The 26,818-nt window shown below is 35.3% G+C and overlaps 2 protein-coding genes across 10 annotated transcripts in view; both read right to left on the reverse strand.

Annotated features, from left to right (window-relative positions):
• Positions 1-26,818, reverse strand: part of LOC136834970 (sushi, von Willebrand factor type A, EGF and pentraxin domain-containing protein 1-like) — a 240,286-nt gene that overhangs the window by 109,109 nt on the left and 104,359 nt on the right. The gene's annotated exons all lie outside the window — the stretch shown is intronic.
• LOC136834637 (zinc finger Ran-binding domain-containing protein 2-like) lies at positions 1,229-20,644 on the reverse strand. Its single transcript, XM_067097218.1, has 3 exons — positions 20,612-20,644; positions 6,004-6,057; positions 1,229-1,696 (listed from the first exon to the last, which is right to left on the reverse strand). The coding sequence occupies exons 1-3, from the start codon at positions 20,642-20,644 to the stop codon at positions 1,229-1,231; spliced, it is 555 nt and encodes a 184-aa protein (XP_066953319.1).

Consider the following 26,818-nt stretch of genomic DNA (forward strand, 5'->3'; position numbering starts at 1 on the left):
TATATATATATATATATATATATATATATATATATATATATTTTATATTCATATAGTTTATGTTTTCTTTCCCCATTCTTCAATGCTCATACCACTTCTGCGATATCTACCTCCGTGTCGTAATTTGCCTTCTATAGCCTTCGTAAACAAACAAAATAATTTTTATGATCTCTTTCCTTTTATTCCGATGGAATCGAGCAGAACATCGAGTCGCGGAATATTTCATTCCAATTTCTTTTATATTGGGCAAGGAGCCGTAACCTTTGCGCCGGCTTTTGTAAACAAAACTGCCCTCTTCCTCTTCTTCTTCTTCCTCAATAAGTAAAGGCGGGGAAAGGCTGGAGGCGGCTGACCTCATTGGTCAGCGAGTTGTAAGATAGAAGTTGGAAAGTGCAAATTGCATCTGGATCTCCGTCGATTCCCCAGAGGCCTGGGAGGGATGGGATGGGGGAGGGAGGGGAAACCCGAGTCTCTTTCACGCTTAGTTTAAGGACTCGATTTCGAGTGCATATTGGGCGTGCGGGCGTGAGAAAGAGCCGGCGCACCCTCGTAATATCTCCCAAAGAGAGGGGGCGGTTTTACAGGCGATATATCGCCGGCAGCGACCCCGGCAGCTTGTTGTGCGTTCAGAAGAGTTCAGAGCAGACGGTGCGTTCTTCTGCTTCTTGTTCTTCCTCCTGCAGGAGGATCTAAGGTCTTGGCTCGTTCTTCTTCTTGTTCTTCCTTCCGCAGGAGGATCTACGGTCTTGCCGCGTTCTTCTTCTTCTTGTTCTTCCTTCCACAGGAGGATCTAAGGCCTTGGAGCGTTCTTCTTCTTGTTCTTCCTCCCGCAGGAGGATCTAAGGCCTTAGCGCGTTCTTCTTCTTGTTCTTCCTCCCACAGGAGGATCTAAGGCCTTGGCGCGTTCTTCTTCTTGTTCTTCCTCCCCGCAGGAGGATCTAAGGCCTTCGTTCATCTTCTTCTTGTTCTTCCTCCCGCAGGAGGATCTAAGGCCTTGGCGCGTTCTTCTTGTTCTTCCTCCCGCAGGAGGATCTAAGGCCTTGGCGCGTTCTTCTTCTTGTTCTTCCTCCCGCAGGAGGATCTAAGGCCTTGGCGCGTTCTTCTTGTTCTTCCTCCCGCAGGAGGATCTAAGGTCTTGGCTCGTTCTTCTTCTTGTTCTTCCTTCCGCAGGAGGATCTACGGTCTTGCCGCGTTCTTCTTCTTCTTGTTCTTCCTTCCACAGGAGGATCTAAGGCCTTGGAGCGTTCTTCTTCTTGTTCTTCCTCCCGCAGGAGGATCTAAGGCCTTGGCGCGTTCTTCTTCTTGTTCTTCCTCCTGCAGGAGGATCTAAGGCCGGTGGCGTTCTTCTTCTTGTTCTTCCTCCCGTGGGGGATCTAAGGCGTTGGCGGGTTCTTCTTGTTCTTCCTCCCGTGGAGGATCTAAGGCCTTGGCGCGTTCTTCTTCTTGTTCTTCCTCCCACAGGAGGATCTAAGGCCTTGGCGCCCTTCTTCTTGTTCTTCCTCCCGCAGGAGGATCTAAGAATCGCGTTCTTCTTGTTCTTCCTCCCGCAGGAGGATCTAAGGCCTTTTCTTCTTCTTGTTCTTCCTCCCGCAGGAGGATCTAAGTTCTTGCCGACGTTCTTCTTCTTGTTCCTCCTCCCGCAGGAGGATCTACGGTCTTGGCGTTCTTCTTCCTGTTCTTCCTCCCGCAGGAGGATCTAAGTTCTTGCCGCGTTCTTTAAAATGTTCCTCCTCCCGCAGGAGGATCTACGGTCTTGGCGCGTTCTTCTTGTTTTTCCTCCCGTAGGAGGATCTAAGGTCTTGGCGCGTTCTTCTTCCTGTTCTTCCTCCCGCAGGAGGATAGGTCTCAGCGCGTTCTTCTTCTTGTTCTTCCTCCTACAGGAGGATGTAAGGTCTTAGCGCGCTCTTCTTGTTCTTCCTCCAGCAGGAGGATCTACGGTCTTGGCGCGTTCTGCTTCCTGTTCTTCCTCCTGCAGGAGGAATACGACCGGTGGTGCTTTTGTTGTGGGGGGCGTTGGGGGGGATGCAACATACGACTGCCGTGGGATAAGGAGGAAAATTACTTTGTCAGCGGGATCCCACTCGCCGAAAATTACGATATGGCCCGCCCTTCTTCTTAATTCTAACAAGAATCGCCGTATCCCGGGAGGGCTTTTTTAAAAGTCTCGCTCGAATATGAAACGTTACGACGTCGTCCGTAATTTCGGCGAAGAGTCGTCGGCGTCGTTTTCCGCGAAGGCTTTCGTTAAACATCTCGTTAAAATGCATGCGTTCTCTTTCACGTGACGTCATTTTTTGTGTTTAGCCTTAATGCAGGGATATAAAAAAAAATTCTTTTATCGTAGGAGGCATGGTTTGAGGCAAATATTCATTCCTGAACCCACACACACACACACGCACGCGCGCACACACACACGCACGCGCACACACACACACACACACACACACTGCACGTAGAATTACACACACACATATATATATATATATTTTATATAATATTGTCTATATATATACACATAGTCTATATATTATACATTATAATTATATATATGCATATAAATATATGTTATATATTTTATATAATATATATATATAGATAAATATATATAATTATATATATATATATATATATATATATATATATATATATGTGAATATATAAAATATATATATGTAATATATATATATATATAAATATATATATACAGTATATATTTTTATATATAAATATAACATATTTTATATATACTTACATATATGCATATATATAATATATGACATATACGTATGTATATTTATATTTATATATATTTATATAAAGAAAAAGCTCCATTTGAAAAGAGAGCAAAGGAAGCAACTGTCGCTTTATTCTCCTTTCACTAAAGCGTGAATCGCGGATGATGCCAACGTGCAAAACACTTCCACCGATATCCAGTTCATAAAAACATCTTAATTCATTGCTCTGCTCATGTCGTCTGTACATGAATTTGTGATGAAATTGTATGTATATATAAAATAAAATTGTTATACGAACAAACTTTCTAAGTTATCAATCAATTTGTAATTAACAGTGCGTGATCGACGAAGAATGATAAATAAACTTTTCTCAGGCATTTTGAGCGACATTACTTAACACCAGAGACAGACACACACTCACACATACAAACACAAACACACACAAACATATATATATACACACACACATATATATGTATATATATATATATATATATATATATATATATATATATATATATACTGTATTTATATTATATAAAAATAAAAAAGATAAATAAATTATATATATAAATAAATAACATACATACATAGCCTACAAGTATATACGCACACATACACACACATATATAATATATATATATATAATGTATGTCTGTGTATGCACAGATACTCGTATTCAAATGTTAATCTACAATTATACCCCGTAATATCGAATTCGTCTTAAATTGGAACGATATACGAGAGGTATATATTTACGTATAATCAACGCGTCTGGCCTTGACAGGATTCGAGCCTATGCATTTCGAGTCTGATAGATTTGTGACAAGGTCTTACCAACTAAACTGCTAAGAGAGAGTGGATAAGTAGCCGATGCCTCTGTATTATACACAAAAGGAAGGAGTTCGAAAACTTGGCAGGGGCAGATGCATTTAGAATGTATATACTTTCATTTGGGTGAAAAGTTATCCCCAAGTTACAGGGACTTCAAAAGTAAAGGCGGTGCTTGCGGCTAATATTTGAGAGCATAGAAAAAACCTTAGTAACAAAACTTACATATGCATGCACTCATATTCCCATACAAATATATATATATATATATATATATATATATATATATATATATATATATATATATATATATATATATATATATATATATATATATATATATATATATATAATATATATATATATATATATATATACATATATACAGTATATGTATGTATATATATACATACATACATACATACATACATACACACACATATATATATACACACCTCCTTCCTACTTTTCTTTCTCCTCGTTTTTTGTTTGTCCTTGTTTATTTTTTTATATCTTTTGAGCATTTTCTACTTCAATTCCTTGAGGGAATTTGTTTCTCGTTTCTTATCCTTCTTGTGCCACCTCTGTTATCAATTCCTTTTAGACACTGTTCGCACTCTTTAGGGACTTTCTATTATTACTTTTCTTTTTTTCTCTTCCCTCAAAAACCACGTTTAATCTCTTCTTCCCACTCCTCCCGCCTCTCTTTCTTCCCACACAGGGAACCTGTTAGCCACCCAGTTTCCCCAGGCTTTCCTTAAACGTTCAATTTTACCCTCGTTATGTTTTTTAGGACCCAGGGAGACCCTTTTCCCCGATTTTTCATCATTTTCTTTGTCCACTCTTTGCCATCTTCTTCCCCCCCCCCCCTTAAGTCATTACACGACCTTCGTATAGCGAAATAACGGGAGGGTAAAAACACGACGTGAATAAGGACCATATTTGGTTCCTTTGTGATAAATTCCACCAATGGAGTTCCTCTTTTGTCCTTCTTCCCAATTAAATCTCGTTCGGGTTTAGTTTGTATTTTCTTGAGCTCTTGTAATATTTTTTTTATTTATTACCCTTTTTTTCCTTATTTGAAAGCATGCTTTTCAAGGTAATGGCAATTCAGTTTTGCTTCGTAAGGATGTTTTACTATTTTAGTATATGAATAATAACAACATTTTAGTAATAATAGTCTGAATATTCATCCTAATTGGTTGTTATTACGTATACATTTTTGCTTGAAATTACGGTGAATATTTAGGCTATTATTATTATTACTGGTATTATTACTCACATACTAACATATTCAAACATTTATATGGAAAACTAATAGTAAATTGCCATTACCACGCAAATCATGCTTTCATAGAAACCGAAAAATATTAGCAAATAAAAACTATTATAAACTGGAGCTAAAGGAAATGTACCGTATGTTATTCTTTCATAGAAAAAAATTAGCAAATCAAAACTATTATAAATAAGAGCCAAAGGAAATACATACATACATACAACCGAACGAGATTTAATTGGGAAGGAGGGCAAAGGAGGAAAGCGATTGGTGGAATATACCACAAAAGAACCAAATATGGTTCTATTCACGTCGTGTTTACCCTCCCACTATTTCGCTATACGAAGGCCGTGTAATGACTTCAGGGGGGAATAAAATGGCAAAGAGTGGACAAAGAAAATGATGAAAAATCGGGAAAAAAAGTCTCCCTGGGTCCTAAAAAACATAACGAGGGTAAAATTGAACGTTTAAGGAAAGCCTGGGGAAACTGGGTGAAAACAGGCTCCCCGAGTGGAAAGAAAGAGAGGCGGGAGGAGTGGGAAGAACAGATTAAACGCGATTTTTGAGGGAAGAGAAAAGAAAAATAATAACAGAGGGTCACTGAAGAGTGTGAATATAGTGTCCAAAAGGAATTGATATCAGAGGGGGGGCGGGGCGCCCAAAAAGAGTAAGAAACGAGAAAACAAATTCCTCTAAAGAAATGAAGTATGAAAAACTCGAATGGATAAAAAACAAACGACAATTGAAAATCAGGCAAAAAGAAGAATAAGGATTTCTGACAAGTAAACAAAAAAAGAGGGGAGAGAAAAGTAGAAAGATGGTTTCTGAGGTCAGGGAAGTGAAAAAAAAAGAAGCATGGGAGGGAAAAACGAGAAAAGTGTCTCTCTGAACGGATAGAAAAGAAGGGAGAGATAAAAAAAACATAACTTACGATTAAAATACAAAACGGTTACTTACATACAATCGCTGATGCACTTAGGAGGAAGAGAATATGAAAGATACTTCCTCAGAGAGAGAGAGAGAGAGAGAGAGAGAGAGAGAGAGAGAGAGAGAGAGAGAGAGAGAGAGAGAGAGAGCCAGTAATAATTCCATCTCAAGTGTGTGCTGAGATCTCATAGGGTCTTATATAGTCTTTGTCTTTTCTCATCAATGGCTGCTCACAGTATCGATCTGAGAGTCCTTCTCTGCGAGACTTCCTACACAAAAGGTGCAAGGCTACATGAAGGGGGCAATGAAGGCTCATATTCTTATAAGAAAAAAAGGCCGAGAGGTATTTATTGTTTGTTATATGGCGGCCATACGGTGGCTTCAAAGGCGGCCTGTGTTTGCCTTTGGGTTCTATTGACACTGGATGAATAGAGTAACGGTTTCATATAGTCTTAAATGCAGCCATACATGCATTCAGACAAAGAATAAGAACTGATACTCATAGGCTTATATGCACTCTCTCTCTCTCTCTCTCTCTCTCTCTCTCTCTCTCTCTCTCTCTCTATATATATATATATATATATATATATATATATATATATATATATATATATATGAATATATACATACATATATAAATTTATATACATATAATATATATATATACACTGTATATATACAGCATGTTGTAATATATATATATATATATATATATATATATATATATATATATATATATAAATATATATATATATATATATATATATATATACAACCTGCATTCGACAAGCGTATGTACAACAGAATCTATATCAACTTATATATCTCTATATAGACGGTTGGTTAAAGTCACTTTCAACGTTATTTCTAAACCACGCGACGATTCGAATCTTCCCGGGGACGAAGCACTTATCAACTATAATTCCGCTTATGTGTAAGTTATCCCCAGGGATATAGTGAAGTGGATATTAAACGATATTTGTGGATGAATATTTGTTAACATAAAAGTCACCAAACTGCACGTGACATATATACGTAGACAACCACAGGACAGGTGAAAATCAAAGACCAGGTACCAAGCGCTTTCGTGTATTGCGTACACTTCTTCAGGGTACTTTGTACCCCGATGAAGTGTACACCATACACGAAGGAGTTTGTACCTAGTCTTTGATTTTCACCTGTCTTGTGGTTTCTCTATATATATATATATATATATATATATATATATATATATATATATATATATATATATATATATATATATATATATATATACATATATACATATATATATGTGTGTGTGTGTGTGTTCATTTCACATATACAGCCCCATAGTCATACACTTTCATAACTTTGTATTAAGACATGTTCTGCAGCAGTATACTAGGACAGAACTTTCCTCCTAATAACTGTTCTTATTACAAGAAGGCATATTGACAGCATTCACAAACCAATATTGTTCAAGGTCTTGCGTCACTGTAGCATTCCTGTTAAATAGGCAAAGCTAACTTAAATTATCCATGAAAGAAGTAGATGGGTTCTTGTCAGGTGAATTTGCAGTGAATGGAGAAAATATTCATAGATTTCCTTCGTGGAAAACTGGGAGAATAAAACAGGACACTGTTGGTTGGGTTCCTGAAGACACCTAAAGTGTTGGAAGACCCATACCTAAGTGGATGAGAATTATCCGAAGGGGAGACTGAAGATGAGTGGAGATTTGTGAAAGATAAGGAACAGGAAAGATATGAGTGTCGGAATTTCACAAAGGCCCTTTGCATCACATAGCCTATACATGTATGTATATATATATATATATATATATATATATATATATATATATATATATATATATATATATATATATATATATATATATATATATATATATATATATATATATATATATATATATATATATATATTTATATATAAATTTTTACTCATCAGGATCGAATCCCAGTCTTTCAGATGACAGGCCCTAAGTACTTCTTTACCTGAGGATTTTCCACTGAATTTTACTCAACTTCCCTACCCACCAGTGAGTCAATAGGTAGCATTTCATTCGAATTACCCATTCAGCGTGAATACGATGGAACTAATAAACACGTGAGCAAGTATTTCACAGAATTCAATTTCTGACTCACATCGGGACTGAACCCAGTTTTTCATATACATATATATATACATATATATACACACACACATATATATATATATATATATATATATATATATATATATATATATATATATATATATATATACATATATATATATATACATATATATTCATATTGCCTTGTAAAATGAATATCATTCCATGATTTTGAGATATTTACTCTTATATTTATCATGTGTTATGTGTAATAATAATAACTGTTGAAATATCATGTCGTGTAATGTCAGATCTCAAAAGTGTTAATGATTTAGATAACCTAACAGCGTAATTTAGAATTAATAATACGTTTTTAATAGTAATGCAGTATATCAGCAACACGTATGTGTGGAAGTGAAGGCTCGTTTCGCTTCACTTGTCATCAGTTAAGATAAGTGAGCGCTTTGTTTTGGGTTATGCGTTGACGGGTCTGGGATAACAGTTAAGATTCTGTCTCATACGAGAAAAAGATGAATGATTTCGCAATGTTACATATATCATTCTGATTGTGTTCCATACGATTTTCTGCTAAAAACGTGTGCCTTTTTGAGAAATGCGAACAAGTGTTGCACTGAATCACATGGCAATTACATCATGTTTTGTAAGATTGCAGTTCAAAAAATTTTGCTCAGGCAGTGATGTCATCTTCCTTTTTCTAGAACTTTCTATCTCATTCCCAAAATGCCTTAATAATGACATCATCTGATTGTTTCATTTCCTGTTGGAACCCTAAAGTTTGTTCATTCTGCTTTAAGAGACTGCTCGTGTTGGTTCTCTCTCTCTCTCTCTCTTTCTTTAAAATAGACAAATTGTTAACATAAAATATTTGTGTGGTCACTGTATCAATCTTAGCTTTTGGGACCTAAATGTAGGAAAAATGTGTAATGCCACCTAAGAAAAAAGTGTTTTGTGAATCTCAAGCAGATGCATTTCAGGTGATTTTGCAAAAGTTTTCATAAGCTTGTGTAAGGTAAAGTGAATTTTACTTATTATTACCATGATATAATAAGGTGTATTAAGAAATTTTTGCCTTAGTGTAATAATTATTGGTAAATGTTTTGTGTATTTTTGTGTGTTATTGTGTTTGCAATCTCTTGATTTTGCACATTTTATATATTGGTGACTTACCATTTATTTACTTAGCATTCTAAATATTTCTTGATAATTTAACATTGCATACTTGTTTTAATTTTCATTTACTAAGAATTTCTTTTCAAATCTTGAGCAATTCTTAATAGTTTACGTTTTGCTTGATTAACTTAATTTCTTGATAAATTAAAGTTTTTGTGACTTAGTTTGTTTAACAATTCAAGAATTAATTTAATTTTTTGTTGTTTTCAAGTAATAGTAAATTTCTTCAGATTGTGAATTCTAATTATAAATTTTGAATTTAAAAATAAATTTTTGTATTTAAAATTTTTAAAATAGTGTTTCATTTGTTGACCACCAGTGAATAAGATTTGTTGTGTGCATAAGGGAAAGTGATAAACATGTTTTGTTCCTTTAGTTTTGCAGACGTGAATTAAGACCAAGGAAACAGTTAAAGTTGTTTGATGGAGTGATGCCCTTTTGCTCTAGTATATTTCTTGTTTAAATGTTGATACCTTACGCTTGTTTTGATAAACTTAGTTTGATTTTTCACGTGACTAGTAAGCTCTTTAAGAGATCACTGTTACCTTTAGAGTATTCCGTCGTAATTATTATTGTTACGAGAGTTCAGGTATCTGGCTGAAGTGAGGTAAATTTCTGAATTCTGTGATTAGTTGTGTAATAACCAGGTACTTGGAACACAACGTGACAATATATATATATATATATATAGATATAGATACAGATATTTTTCACTATACATATTTCTTCCTTTGGAGATTTTCAAGAGGCTGGGTGAATGACCAACAGTAAAGCAAACTTTTACATATGTGTGTATATATATATATATAATGTATATGTGTTTATAATATATATATATATATATATATATATATATATATATATATATATATATATATATATATATATATACATATATGTTATATACATATATATATATATATATATATATATATATATATATATATATTATATATATATATATATATATATATATATATATATATATATATATATATATATATATATATATATATATATATATATATATATATAGATATAGAGAGAGAGAGAGAGAGAGAGAGAGAGAGAGAGAGAGAGAGAGAGAATGTCATCAATTCCCACAACAGAATAAGCCAAAGCATAAAATCAAATCTCTCTGATGAAAATACGAGTCAGAATCTGAGCGAAGAAACTCTGATAAAATCTTGAATAAATTTGCTCTTGTCGATATTGGATCCTCTTGCTGAAAATAGCCCTCAGTCGTCGTGACTTCAAAAATGTTTGTTTATTTCCATTTTTTTCATGTCGTTCTTTGAATTTACTGTGTTCCAATATGCACACAGCAGTACTGTGATGACAAAAGAATGACGTGTGTTTCAAATTATACTGCAAGATTTTAATTCCTCCATGGCATCAGATCTCGTTGGCTTTGCGTCTTCCGTATACACGTACGCACACACGCAAATATATTTTATATATATATATATATATATATATATATATATATATATATATATATAATATATATATTTATATATATATATAATATATATGAATATATATAAATATATGAATATATATATATAAATATATATATATATATATATATATATATATATATATATATATATATATATATATATATATATATGTATGTGTGTGTGTGTGTGTAATCAGATTTGTCGATCACTTTCGTATATATACATATACAGTATATACATATATATACATATACATACATATACATATATATATATATATATATGTATATATATACATATGAAAGTGATCGACAAATCTGATCTATTATTTATTCATTCTAATTGTTTCAGCGATCTGGACAGGCACCTCTGCTCAAATCAATCTTGATTTAGGAAACACAGAGCGAAGCAAGAGAAAACCTTTCTGTATAACATAAGTAAACAATATTTAAGCCACGTGACTCGATGCACGATCACCAGACAATATCCGTGAGAACGAGAATCTTGACGTGTGTAACGCGACCGAGGAGAGGCTAGCGACGGCTTGTAGTGAAGAAATTCTCGAGAGCAAGACTGAAGACAAAGTGAATAATCCAGTGGTTCTTGACCATGGCTGCCAGCGAAGCCGGTTCCTAAGAGATGCGGGGATGCCTATGAATAATTAGAGCAAAATATGTTTTTATATGCGGATGTTATTTTTTATCTTCAAGACATAAAAATGAAATAAAAGCAAATAAATAATAATTTAATAATAATAATTATTATTATTTTTTTATTTCAGCAATTCAGGGAATGCGAGAACTGACTGCTGATTTGGAAAGGGTGCATACATTGAAAAAGGTTAAGAACCGCTGGTTTATAATCAGACGAGACGAAAACCTCTTGGCGAAGCTGTAGAGAGTCCGATTTGGAGAGGGACCAAGAATAGATAAATAGGGATGTGTGACGTCATGAAAACCTCCGGTTACCTGTCTCTATTTGTTATCTGTCTGTTCATTTATTTGTTGCTGATTCTTTCATTATATGCCATCATTATATTCTACGAGTCTCGTTTGCAGTTTAATGGTCGGTTATGCTTGTTCTATACGAATTACTGTTCTTAATAATAATAATAATAATAATAATAATAATAATAATAATAATAATAATAATAATAATAATAATAATCTTCTTCGATTAACGTGCTTTTTCCCATTTTTCATATGGGGTAAGCATGATGCCTTCTTTTTGAAGGACCTCGATTAATATAATAATAATAATAATAATAATAATAATAATAATAATAATAATAATAATAATAATAATAATGGCAAAGAAATCCACAATGGCGTAAAATTAAATATACATTAGAAATATATATATATATATATATATATATATATATATATATATATATATATATATATATATATATATATATATACATACATACATACACACACACAAAACGAGAGCTTTCGAGAATCTGCTCGATTCTCCTTCTCAATCTGACTCCAGATTGAAGTGAATTGAGCAGATTTTCAAGAAAGCTCTCGTTTGTGTGTGTGTGTGTACTGTATGTGTGTGTACTATATATATATATATATATATATATATATATATATATATATATATATATATATATATATATATATATATATATATATATATATATATATAATGTATATTTAAATTTACACCATTGTAGATATCTTCGCCATTTTACTGACCCATGCTATTATTATGAATAATAATAACGAAAATAATAACGGCAACAACAATAACAAAAATATTTTTAATAAGAATAATAATCACTACATCTTACTCCCTCTCACTTATCCAGACACCTGGTTTTATTCCATAACAACAAACAACAAACCCCGGAGAGAAACAAATAAAAAAAAAGGAGCATCTGAAAGCGTGTGCCTAGGGAATCCATACTGTCAATTTCACCCAACAAAAACCCGGAATAACGAGAAGGCAAAGGGAGCCTGGAAACATCGCTTTCTTTTCGTGTCTGTTTGAACAGACGCCGTAACTGTCAAAATTCGAAGCGAAAAAACGGGGCCGTATATGTCAGGGAACTCGTGAAATGTCGCCTTTCCCTACTTCAAGTTTTTATTCCATTACACGACGGGAGTGATTGGTTTACCGTTCAATTCTCGGCGTGCTGATAACCCGGTAGCTTATGCGCGTGCGCATGCACACACATAATATATATATATATATATATATACACACACATATATATATATATATATATATATATATATATATATATATATATATATATATATATATATATATATATATATGCGACTAAGTCTCTTGGAGGGGTTGGCAACAAATGAGTTAATCTTTTAATCTTTTAGTTAAGGGCAAACCTTTTGGAATGAAGTTGTTTACCCCACGCCGGGTTCAGCGCTGGCTGAGACGCACCACAGTCGACTCAACAGCAGGTGGCTGGTTCATCACAGAATAAGAAGATTATTGGATTTCCCAGGGAATTTTCCCGAACGTTTAACACTATCGGATCGGTCTAGGGCTTCATACTTGGGGAAGCGAGGCAGGAACAATTAAGTAACCGGGAGCACAAAGACACATATACAGGCATACACACACACACACATATATATATATATATATATATATATATATATATATATATATATATATATAATATACACAGTATTTATATATATAAAAATATATTTATATATATATAAATACATATATATACATATATGTACATATATATAGTGTATGTATGTATATATATATATACATTATATATATACATATGTATTAATTAAACAAACAAATAAATCAGAGAGCAAATCGTTGCTCTTTACCCGCTTAAAATTTCATACGAGACGAAGATACATTTTCCAGAAAATGATGTCGCGCAACACCTTTGTCAAAATTCGGGAAATACTTCGTATTCATCCGGAGAGGGTTTCGTTTCGCGGACCCATTAGTGAAGCACGGTTGGTTGAGTTCTCACTCGCCTTGTTCCCACTACGCCTGAGTTCGATCTGAGAACTTTTACTTTAAATCTACAATAGTTTACAGACACTGAGTCATCGCAGCCATTGTGGAGTGCATAAATTGCTATCGGTTTGTTTTTGAAAAGCTTCGTTGTGATGCACTGCCTCTCGCAACAGACTCCCAGGTTCTGTGGCAATGAACCTTAGCAGGTCTGGTGCAAATGGCAACGGGCCTCTTAGGGAGGTAGTGCTGTCAGTGCACCTCACGCGGTGCACTGTAGGCATCACTTAAAGAGTTCTTTGCAGTGTCCCTTCGGCTCCTAGCTGCAGCCCCTTTCATTCTTTTACTGTGGCTCCATTCATATTCTCTTTCTTCCATCTTACTTTCCACCCTCTTTTAACAGTTGATTCACAGTGCAACTACGAGGTTTTATTCCTGTTACACCTTTCAAAGATTTTTTTCTGCCAATTTCCGTTTTAGCTTTGAATGACCTCATATGTCCCAGCACTTGGCCTTCGGCCTAAATTCTATATTCTCTAGTCTAACAGCAACGGGTCATATAAGGGTCAGAAGACAATGCACTAAGATCAGAATAAAGTCTCATATACTGTATGTATGTATGTATGTATATATATATATATATATATATATATATATATACATATACATGTATATATATATATATATACATGCATATATATATATATGTATATATATATATTTATATATATATACATATACATGTATATATATATATGTATATGTATATGTATATATATATATATATATATATATATATATATATATATATATATATATATTGTTACATTTACAGGGTGTCCGTAAAGTCCCGGTACAATTTAAAAGTACTTGTAACTTCTTAACAATACATCACAGAATCGATCTGTGAAAAGGACTCTGACCAAAACTTCAAGACAGCCTCATCATAGAAACAATGCAGGCAATGGACTTTAATACTGTTTCGGGAGTTCTAGGATGAGTTACGGCAACTCTTTCGAGTTAGAAATCGCCCTTCCCCATCAGAAAAATAAAGATTAAAACTTTCAATTCTTACAATGTTTCCGTCTGCAGAATCTCTCCCGACGTAGTAAAGTGTACAGTAGTAATTGGAGTAAGGGATTTTGGAACTTTTCTCGAGACTTGCGGATCACGATGTAATTTTGTTTTCCTCCTTTTGTACTCTGCAGTGCCTCAGGGAAATGTGACTGAGAAAGCTCTCTTATTTCTCAATGAGACCTTCGCTTCTCAAGACGGCATTTTACGGTAATTAACGAATAAAATTACCTGTTTCTTTTCATTTATCTTGTTTTTTAATAACTTTCTGCATTTTCCATTCCTTCTGTTACTTCTTTCGAATGAACATATTCTTGGAAACTTGAATTTCAAGTCAATGGCCCCTTTGGTGGGCTTGTTCCAAATGAATAGGGTTCATCATTCTGAACATAATAATAATAATAATAATAATAATAATAATAATAATAATAATAATAATAATAATAATAATAATAAGGTGTTTACGGTCTGAACGAAAAGAAAGCTTTCGAAAAAATAAACTTCGAAACGACCCCCAAAAATAGACTAACTGGTAAAAAAAAAAAAACTTTCCTAAACTCTTGTCTTTTTTGTTTGATTCTTGAGATGAATCGCTAAACAGGAGTACAATGTATGAAAAAGTAGTCCTGAATTTTATCTTTGTAATACTGTATTTTGAAATATGAATAAAAATAGATGTAATATACAAAAATATACAAAATTACAAGGAATAAAAACGTTCATTTACCAACGAAATACTACAAAGTAATATGTTTTTTCAAATTCGTTCTTACATGCATAATGCTATCATATTGACGAGCAAACAATAAAAACAATAAATAAACAAAATAAATATAAAATGAATTAATAAATACACTCCACAATTTAGAGACAGCCAACAAGACCAATGCTATTCGCTGAAGAGACGTAAAAGCTGCCGGAGGAGGCAAAAAGAATTTATTTTTCAATGAATTTCCTTCGAAAAAAAAGAGAAAAAACATGTAAGTTAGTTTACGGGAAGAAGACCTCAGACTGATACTCGTTATGGAGCAATAAAGTAAGAAAACAACGGAAGACTTTGCTGAGGATTTCCTGAAAAGGAAGAAAAAAAAAAAACTCATTGTGGAGAAGCAAAGGATTAAAAAGGATAGAAAAAAACACTCGTTGTTTAGAAAAGCCTTGCTTAAAAAGAGAAGAGAGATATAAATTTACAAATGATAATAAAACAATAATAGAGTAATAAAATTTAATATAATAACTCCAGTATTCACTCCGGAAGGCAAGCCCTCAGACAAAAAAAAAAAAAAAAAAAAAAAAAAACTCGTTGTTGAGGAAAGCACTGCTCATAAATAGAAGAGAGAGCTATTATAAATTTGCAAATATAATAAGATAATAAAGCAATAACAAAATAATAATAGAATAATAAAATAACACTAAAATAAAATAAAAAATAATAAAACAACTCCAGTATTCACAGCCCTGCCTCCCCCAAAATAAAACTCGCCTTTGAAAAACAAGAAGCAAAAACGAAGCATGTTTCCGCATACTTGGCTTCCAACTTTTAGCGTCGAGGGATCCCCAGATCCTGCAGTTAATCAAGGAGGCTTTGGGATGCTTAGCTGGGCTGACCAGCCATCCATTTTTTATTTGATTTTACTTTCTCCGAAATCCTGTAGGACTCTGCAACCCCTCCCCCGCCCCAAAGCCAATTGGGAATTGTTACGTGGAAGAGCAGGCTGGAGAGAGAGAGAGCAAGGGATTGTACGTGAATTTCGAATACAAAGAAAAGAGAGAAGACGAAGAGAAACTAGGTTTCAATTATATCTTTTCTGAGGAAAAGATGATGATACCATTCGCCTCAGATATTACCTAATACAGTTGCAGTTAAATATAATTACTGAAGCAAATGACTTATTGAAAACTTCTTGAATTTTATAATAAGATACGAAGACTCCAGAGATTCAAGAGAGGCACACATAGTCACAGACTGCAGATGGTTAAATGAAAAAGACAATACTAAAAAAATGATGAGATTCACAGGTACAAATACTGCAGAGAACAGAAGAAAAAGTGAGCCACACAGTATCAAACATGTATGTCCAGCGTGGCAAATGATAATACAATTTGATAATGTATGACCGGGGTGGAAAAATTGACCAACAGTTTGATACTCGTCCATCCAACCTGTTTACGCCAAAGTTCTGTGACGCACACTGACATTTGATCATATACCAGATGCAGTCTGTGGCAGTTTACTGCGGCAGTTATTGATCAAACATATTTGACATACATGTTTGAGAGTGTGTCGCTCGCCTTGGAATATCGGATGACAAAGTCACAAACACTACAGAAATCAGAGTAAGAAACGTCACGAAGAAAAACTTTAAAAGAATCCAGAGAATGTCACAGTCATGAAAATATCCAGAGACAGTCACTCAAAAACAGAGACTTCATATCAACAAATCACGGGGATTAGATAGATGTCAAAGACAACTTTGTCGAAAGTGCTCGAAGTTTCAAGAGATGTGAGGAGACATTATCGTATTTCTTTTAACAAGAAGCCATCAGGAGCTTATGGCAAAAGCTGTTCATATGTCTTTCGACCAAAATCAAAATGATCATTGTAACTTTTGAAACTGCTTTAGAAAAACACTTTGAAGTTAATGAAATTTGTTATATATATAAATAAGAGTGAAAGTTGAAAATTACTGGAACTGTAAAAGGTATTTAAAACAAATTCAGAAGCATTAAAAAAACTGAAATATTATAATAGGTGAAAGAAGTGAAATATAAGTTTACTGTATTAGCATGCTTATAATTACTGTAATATGATAATGAAGGGTTTTCTCTAGCTGAGGCTGATTTGCTTATTTTGACAAAGATAAGAATACGTTAGGTGCTAAGAGTACTTAAATAACCGGCCCCAAGCCTGCGCACTCAAAAAAAAAAAAAAAAATAATTATAATAAAACAGAAAATACAATAAAAACTCTTGTAACATTTTCATTTTCACTGGTGTCTATTCATAGAAAGAAAAAGTTAGATTGCATTTTATTATCGAATGACATAAGCGAACTGACAGGAAAGTCATTAAGGGATAAAATCACACAACTTTCTTGTAATAAATCTGTAAGATCAAAAGTTTTAAAATAAATAAAATTCAGGATTTATTGAACAATAAAAAAAAATGACAGCCATTCATCAAAAAGTTAACTCATTTGAAATTATAATTTCCATCAGGGCACACTAGCATGGAAAACCTATCTATCAAACACGCCACCAGTACCATTACTCTTCTCACCAACGACCTAAATTAGAAAGACTGGAATAATAGGACCAGGACCAAGAGCCAAAAATAAAAAGGGAGAATAAATCTTTAAATAAAAGGGACATTCCAAGAAGTACCAAGTGGCAATTCCCAAATTCCCACATTCTTAAATCTCCATGATTTTTCCAGTCGACTTCCATTTGTTACATCTGGTGGCGCATTACGTACCTTTGTAAAGAATGACATATTCTTGGTCTTGAGAGAGAGAGAGAGAGAGAGAGAGAGAGAGAGAGAGAAACGTTGAGATTCATTTCGAAGAGAGATATATGAGAGAGTGTGTTGTGTGTGTGAAATGGAGATATTTTTTTTCATGTAAGAGATATTCACACACACACACAAACATTTATACTATATATATATATATATATATATATATATATATATATATATATATATATATATATATATATATATATATATATATATATATATATATATATATGTGTGTGTGTGTGTGTGTGTGTGAAAGAAATGCAAGAGAGAGAGAGAGAGACAGACAGACAGACAGAGAATTTGTTTTACATGAGAATACACGAAAGTGACCGTAAGAGCAAGGTCTTCAGAATCTAAGATATCTTCATTTTTAGTTTTCTGTAAAAGAAACCTATTGAGATGGCTATTTGTCTGTCCGTCCGCACTTTTTCTGTCCGCCCTTAGATCTCAAAAATTACTGAGGCTACAGGGCTGCAAATTGGTATGTTGGACATCCACACTTCAATCTTAATCACATGAGTCACTAAAATGGTGAAAGAATCCAATCCACAATGATGTAAAATGTAAATATACATGTAAAAATATATATGTTACAGGCAAATGGTAAAACCAAACATTTCGCGAACTGCCTGAAATTTCAGGCAGATAGCGAAATGCGCTTGGGGACATTTGATCCCCCCAGGGGCTAGTACTAAACACGGCGAAACAGTGACTCACCTACTGTTTCGCCGTGTTTAGTACTAGTCCCTGAGGGATCAAATGTCCCTAAGTGCATTTCGCTATCTGCTGAAATTTCAGGCAGTTCGTGAAATGCCTGGTTTCTCTATCTGTCTGTAATATATATACAACAACAGCGTAGGAGAATCTGCTCGAATCGCCTAACTAAAATATCTGAAACAGAAAATTCAGCAACACAGTAAATTGTTTTGAAAAATTTAAAAGAATCACCAGAGTGACCTGATAGATAAACCATCAATTCGGAGAACAATGGAATTGCTTGAATTACGAACTTGGCCATCTTCAAATATGGACCGTTTTTTTTTTAACAATTCTTTTTAACTCTCACAATTTTTTCAAAATGTCTTACACTGTCAATATATTAGCTATTTTAATTCGACTGATAACAAGAATCGAGTAGATTCTCGAAAGCTCTCGTTGCATATATATTTTGAATATATGTACACTTACATCGGTATGAATTTTTTTACCATTATTATTATTATTATCATTATTATTATTATTATTATTATTATTAAAAGCCAAGCTACAACCCTAGTTGGAAAAGCAGAATGTTGCTAGCACAAGGCTCCCAATAGCGAAAGCAGCCCAGTTCAGAAAAGGAAACTGAAAAATTAAAAATAAACTATGAATAAGAGATAAACGAAAAAATACAAAAAATAAGATATTTCTCAAAGTAAAATAATAAAAAAACATTTACACCAAGACTGAGCTTCTAAAAGTCCAGCAATTCAACTACAGGATTAGGAAGACCTTTCCACAATTTGGCCATACCAACTACAGAACTTTTAGGAAACAATGTGATTGCACCCTAAAAGAAGAGAGGCAAGACTTGGAATTAACTGCATATCTATTACTACGAGACGGGTGGCGGCCTAGGAAGATGAGAGTGCCAAGGTTGCTCAGACTTAAGATATATTCGATACATCATGCACAGTGAGCAAATAAACAACGGTGCTAGAGATTAATGTAAAGATCACGGATAAGGCGTGTAATAGCATTCAAGTTTTTTCCAATAACTTCCAATATGGGAGTTAGATGCCGAAGACCTTAAACAGGTGGACAATATTCGAAACTTGGAAAAATAAAAGAATTAAAACATTCCTCGTCATAGACAGGATATACTGTTTTTTTTTTTTCTGTGCCACTGACGAAGCCTTGGACTGAATGTTTCTTAAAAGTGAATATGCAGTCAAGAATGGTACCTGCAATTTTAAAGAAGTTGCATGTCCTAAAAGAAACACTGTCACTGAAAAGATCTGGGTAGGGGAAGGGGTGGGTGAGGTGAAGGACGTTATCCTTCGCAAATATACCCTGCACTATTTTTAGCTTAATGTCTGTGAAGAGATTCTGCAACCATGGGTCTATATTCAGGAGATAGGATCATTGCAATGAGAGTAACACCTGTTGAATAAGCAATAAGAGCAATAGGGCTGTTTTCATGGCCAAAAGCTAAGTATACCTTATTTTAACAGTTTAACCAGACCACTGAGCTGATTAACAGCGCTCCTAGGGCTGGCCCGAAGGATTAGATTTATTTTACGTGGCTAAGAACCAATTGGTTACCTAGCAACGAGACCTACAGTTTATTGTGGAATCCGAACCACATTACACCGAGAAATGAATTTCTATCACCAGAAATAAATTCCTGTAATTCTTCATTGGCTGGCCGGAGACTCGAACGCGGGCCCAGCAGAGTGCTATCCGAGAACTATACCGACCCGTCCAACGAGGAACTGGCCAAACCACATATCTTACATATACAATATAAAATGCAACAGGCCAAGAACATTACCCTGGCAAACATAGTAGTCATGACAGCGCCCATCAGCAACCACTGTTTGCTATCAATCGGTTACAAAGTAAAAAATTAATGTCAAGAAATGGTCAATCAACTCCCTTCTGTCTAAGTCCGAAGACGAGGCCCATGTGATCAACACGTTCAAGAGCAGCACTGAAGTTAAGACCAATCATACGAAGTTCCTGCTCAGAATCTGGGGATTTCTGTACAACATTGGAAATTCAAAGAAGAGCATCACAAGCTCCCAAACTCTTGCCAAAGCCAAACTGCAAACTGGGGATTACCTTCAGCATAGACAGTCAGACGTTTTGCCAGCACTTTCAGAACCTTTAGGTAATATGAGTTATAGAAATTGGTCAGTAATGAAGAGGGCTAAAGCTACCCCAACCACATGGACCTAACGGAGCAATAGAGCCAATTTTTCATGTGCAAAAAAAAAAAAAAAAAAAAAAATCTGAATATAACAGACAACCACATATCCTCCTCTATATGTATAAAATTCCTCTTTCGGTCAGGATAGGTCCCATTTACCTTTTTATTTCTTTCCTATACCTTTAGTTTTCAATATAGATTGTTAAAGAAGTCGAACAGCTTAGTTGAAAGAGACTAAAGAGTACAGAAGAAAAGTAAAAGTAAGGTGAAAGAGACCAAAGAGTACAGAGGAAAACTAAAAGAAACTAATGCGGCTGGGGCCAAAGGAAAGGAACCTAATACCAATAATATTCTGCCTCCAAATGAAAGAAGGAACCTTCTATCTATATTATTAGGTCTTTCATGAGAATGTCTATCACATCTTTCTGGGTTAAATTCCGCGCTCCTTCCTTCTACCGACTTCATTTGTTCCCTCAGTCCCGGCTGGATGAGGACACTGTGTTGCCCGTCCCGTCAATCTCAACACGACAAAAAAAAAAAAAAAAAAAAAAAACATGAGTGCATGACTCTGACAATGCCACAAAATGGCTATTTTACGACCTGTAATTACATAATAACGCCGCCCTGGTTTAAGAGCACATTACATGCAACGTTCTGGTGGTGAAACGTTATACCCATCGCGTGTGAATAGCCGTGCGTTCATTAAAAACAAAGCAGAACGTTAAATCACGTTGCCAGATTGAAGGCGCTTCGTTCTATTTCTGGCGGTCGCTCCGTTCCGCGTAGAAAGAACGGTTCCTCAAAACAAGTGCGGTGCATTGGGTTCGCGTAGCGGGGACCGTAAAGAACGGATCTTCAAAACAATCACTGTCCGTAGCTTTTGATTAATAGATATTGCGTAGAACGATTTTCCAATACACGGACAGTCTTCGGCATTCAAGTGAGGATATTATAAAGATATATTCTTCAAAACAAATAAGGTCTACAGCAACACTTGTCGAGTTTAGTATAATACATACCGTAAAGAAAGTCTCTACAAAAAGGCACATTCTACAAACTCCATACAAAAGAACAAAATAATGAAAGTATAAAAGAATATATGAAAGACGATTCTTCAAAACACTCTCTTTAAAGTTGTTAACTACATCTGATTAAAGAGTAACCTCCGTCTACCTTAAAATAGAATATGACTGAAAGCTGAAAAGAATTTGGTGGCTCGCATTCCAATGTCTAGTTGGCGTTGTCTCTCTCTCTCTCTCCTGTGCATTATGAAAAAATTTCTTTTTCTTTTAAGCTTCGGAAGCATAAATTCTATTCCTCTCTTTCTTTCTTTCTTTCTTTCTTTCTTTCTCTCTCTCTCTCTCTCTCAAAGTTGTGGCACCATTTTTGTATATAAAACATAGTAAAATTTTCTCTCTCTAAGTTGCGGTGGCAGTTTTATTCTACAAAACCACGACAAAAAAGCTCTCGCATTCCTACAAGGGATCTCGCTTTCTCTCATTATATTTAAAAGTATATTTAAAACACACCCTTCATACTCAGTATGTGTGCATGCAAGCACACACACGAGAACGCGTGCGCATCATACGAACGAACACTTGAAACAAGAGAAAAAGAAGCCGAAAGCACCCGAAGTTTTAGACGACCTCTGGCGGGGTCACAAATTGCGTTGAGTGACTCCCGGGGGTCAATCTGATGAGGTTTAGGAGCAAGGCGATCCTATTTGGAAGGAGCGGGATGAACGTGCAGGATGCCAGGAAAGTGCAGGAGGAGAGGAGGAGGAGGAGGAGAAGGAGGAGGAGGGGAGGGGGACGAGGAGAAAGAGGAAGAGGAAGAGAAAGAGGAGGAGGAGGAGGAATTGGAGAAGGAGAGGAGGAATAGGAGAAGGAGGAGGAGGAGGAGGGAGGAGGCTGAGGATGAGAATTAGAAGGAGAAGGAGGAGAGGGGGAGGAGGAGGAGGAGGAGGAGGATGAGAAGGAGGAGGAGGAGGAGGGGAGGAGGCTGAGGATGAGAATTAGAAGGAGAAGGAGGAGGGGAGGAGGCTGAGGATGAGAATTAGGAGGAGGAGGAGGAGGAGGAGGAGGAAGATTAGAGGTCGTAAGAGGATGGAATGGACATGGGGAAAGTTATACAACAACAACAATAACAATAATAAGAAAAAGAAGTTAAAAATTTCCCGAAGGGCAAATAAAAAAAAGTAAATGATCTCTTACGGAACTTAGAACGTTCAAGCCTTAATTACCTTCGATTAGGTTGAGTGTCTGTCTGTGTGTTTGTTTGTTACCAGGATAAGTGAGAAAGCTTAACCTACGATTACAACTAATTTGGTAAGACATTAGGCAATGAATGAAGTTTGAAGTGGTTTTATTCCAGTATTCCATCTTACTCCAGGATGCCAAAGCATAGTCATTTATAATTCGCAATAACAAAGGAGAAGAAGCCAACCAGGCCTTGCCACAAAATACCTTGGCGAAAACAATGGCTGCAGTTTTCAAGGGGTAATTAGTGTTCACATAAATATTACACAACTAACGTGGATAAAAAAAAAAAGTATATCTTATTTTAACCAGACCACTGAGCTGGTTAACAGCTCTCCTAGGGCTGTCCCGAAGGATTAGATTTATTTTACGTGGCTAAGAACCAACTAAGTTAAGTCAAGTATACCTTAGTTTAACCAGACCACTGAGCTGATTAACAGCTCTCCTAGGGCTGGCCTGAAGGATTAGATTTATTTTACGTGGCCAAGAACCAACTGGTTACCTAGCAACGGGACCTGCAGCTTATTGTGGAATCCGAACCACATTATGACGAGAAATGAATTTCTATCACCAGAAATAAATTCCTCTAATTCTTCATTGGCCGCTCGGAGCGTCTAACGTGGATAAGCACCTAAAACGTGGTGCACTGTAGGCATTATTTAAGGTTCTTTGCAGCGTCCCTTCGGCCCCTAGCTGCAACCTCTTTCATTCATTTTACTGTACCTCCTTTCGTATTCTCTCTCTTCGACCTGACGTTCCAACTCCTCTAATAATTGTTTTAGTGCAACTGCGACGTTTCCCTCCTGTTGCAACTTTCAAAACTCCTTACTGTCAATTTCTCTTTCAGCGCGCTGAATAACCTCATAGGTCCCAGTGGTTGGCCTTTGGCCTAAATTCTATATTCCGATTCTAAGAGCCTAAAATCATGTAGTGCTGCAGGATAATTAGTCGAGTTGTTCCCTCTTGTTGAATGAACTGAGTTTCACACATCAATACGACAACATCATGTATTCTCGTGATAAAAGTAATGAAACTTAAAAAGTTTTAGAATGCTGTAACGGTATACGAAGGCAGCTTAACCAAAAATACCTAGCAGTACCTAACCTACGGTTCCACGAACTTCATAAAACTTTGATTTTCACGTCGTTCCTGTCATGACAACCACAAATGTCACACGATCGATTAAACTTAAATAAAGGTTTCCTGTGCTTTTCAGGTGGTACCTAAAAAAAAAAAAAAAAAAAAAAAGCCGCAGTTTCTTCGGCTCAATCGAGTTTTCTTTTGCACAGCGTATAATGCTGTATGAATCTGTCAGCCGCAACCCACGAAACTCAGCCACGGTCCGGTGGTGGCATCAGCCACGGCCCGTGAAACTCTTAGCCGCGACCCATGAAACTCAGCTAGGGTCCGGTGGTGGCCTGCGTTGTTTGTACCTATAGCGTTGCCAGAAGTACGATTATGGCTAACTTTAACCTTAAATAAAATAAAAACTACTGAGGCTATAGGGCTGCAATTTGGTGTGATTGATGATTGGAGGGTGGGTGATCAACATACCACTTTGCAGCCCCCTAGTCTCAGTAGTTTTTAAGATCTGAGGTCGGACAGAAAAAAGTGCAGACAGAATAAAGTGTGGACGGACAGAAAAGTCGGCACAATAGTTTTCTTTTACAGAAAACTAAAAACAAGGATACTGTCGTTTGTTCTCAATAAAAAAGTAATAAAAGATACATGCTTAGGATATAGTTGCTTCTCTTTGCCAGATTTTCTAGAACCAAACAAAAGCTGAGAATAAATTTAACTTTTATTCGCAAAACCTTTTCTTAAGAAAGGCAACACCGAGTAAAATCTAGAATTCTCTCCTTACTTCGTAGTTTCCTAATTACTAACACTATACCTCTTTTGAGAAGTCTTATTTTCGATAAGAGAAGGCAACCCATATATATATAATATATATATATATACTGTTTATATATACATATATATACATATGTGTGTGATATATATATATATCTATATAATTTTTATATATATATATATATACATACATACATATATATATATATATATATATATATATATATATATATATATATATATATATATATATATATATATATATATATATACATATGTGTGTGTGTGTGTGTGTGTGTGTGTGCGTACGCGTACGCGTGCTGGTGCTTATGAGAACAAAATTAACGAAAATATCTGTATAAAGGTGATTCAAAACTCAGAGAAGGAAAACATGCATGAAATATAATTTTACCAATCACACTAATAATCTTCAAATGAAAAAACAATAAAAATAATCCTAAATGAATACGAAAACACTAAATGAAAACTCGAATTCCTCCTACCCAGTGGCCCCTGCAAGTTTAGATCTAAAAAAAAAAAAAAAAAAAAAAAAAAAAAAAAGGAATTTCCTCGTGAGATGGAGTGAAGGGAGACCAGCACGCAGAGTATCCAGCAAGCACTTACCAGAATTCAGATTTGTTGGGCCAATCATGAGATGTCGTGTGCTTGCACTGTGTGTGTGTGCCTGTGCTTGACCTTTTCGACGGTCGCAGGGTGAAATATTCCCCTAAACAAAGTATTGGACTATTAAAACACCTCTGTGTTTGTGTGTGTGTGTGAGCTTGTCTTCTGCAGTATGAATTAGGTAGGCACTATAACGAGAGAGAGAGAGAGAGAGAGAGAGAGAGAGAGAGAGAGAGAGAGAGAGTAGTCTCTAAAAGAATTTAAAAATTCTGGGTGAGAGGCATATGATCTCCACAAATTCAACAAGAGAGAGAGAGAGAGAGAGAGAGAGAGAGAGAGAGAGAGAGAGAGAGAGAGAGAGAGAGGACTGTGATCTACAAGATAAATTTGAAGCGAGATTAGTATGGATTTCAAAAAGAGTTTAATAAATGAGAGAGAGAGAGAGAAGAGAGAGAGAGAGAAACTCGTAGCATCTGAATCAAAGCGAACAATCTGCTGTGGCAGCGAGCCTTTTGTTTCAACTTTGAGCTTACTACTAAAACTAGCATCTTGAAAAACACTGGTTAGAAAATAGGGTCCCAATTCCTTTCTCTCACCCCCCCCCCGCCTCTCTCTCTTTCTCTCTCCCCTTTCCCTTCTTCTGTCTGCCAAGAGCCTCATTGTCACTCTCTGTTTGTCTGTCTGTTTTTTCTTCTCAGCCTCTCTTTTTCATTATCAGCAACTTTTTCTTCCCTTCTCCTTCTTTCTCACGATAATTTCTTCTCTTTTCCTATTGATGTTTGTCTGTTTACTTCTTACTTTTTCTGTAACCTGTCTCTCTCTCTCTCTCTTTCTCTCTCCTCCGTCTAAGTATTTGCCTCTCCTTGTTTTGTTCGTCTTTTAATCTCTCTCTCTCTTTCATGATTATCTCTCTCCCCATTTCTCCCTTTTGCTTGCTATCATATCCATCATACTTAACTCTTTGTGTTAATCTTAAGTCTTTCCTTCCACTCATATGGTAGCCTATTCCAGCGTTATAACGTTTCTTACCACCTGGCCCACTGCAGGCAGGCACATCACCACTTGCCGCCTCTTACTCTGGATCAGTAAAGTT

This window comes from Macrobrachium rosenbergii, chromosome 54 (assembly GCF_040412425.1).
Source record: "Macrobrachium rosenbergii isolate ZJJX-2024 chromosome 54, ASM4041242v1, whole genome shotgun sequence".
NCBI lineage: Eukaryota > Metazoa > Arthropoda > Malacostraca > Decapoda > Palaemonidae > Macrobrachium > Macrobrachium rosenbergii.

Coding starts and splice junctions, on each gene's coding strand:
- LOC136834637 (XM_067097218.1), bottom strand. CDS start 20,644: ATGGGCGCTGTCATGACTACTATGTTTGCCAGG. Junction 6,058..20,611: donor TGACTACTATGTTTGCCAGG/GTAATGTTCTTG, acceptor CCCTTCATGTAG/CCTTGCACCTTTTGTGTAGG. Junction 1,697..6,003: donor AGGACTCTCAGATCGATACT/GTGAGCAGCCAT, acceptor GCAAGAACTTAG/ATCCTCCTGCGGGAGGAAGA.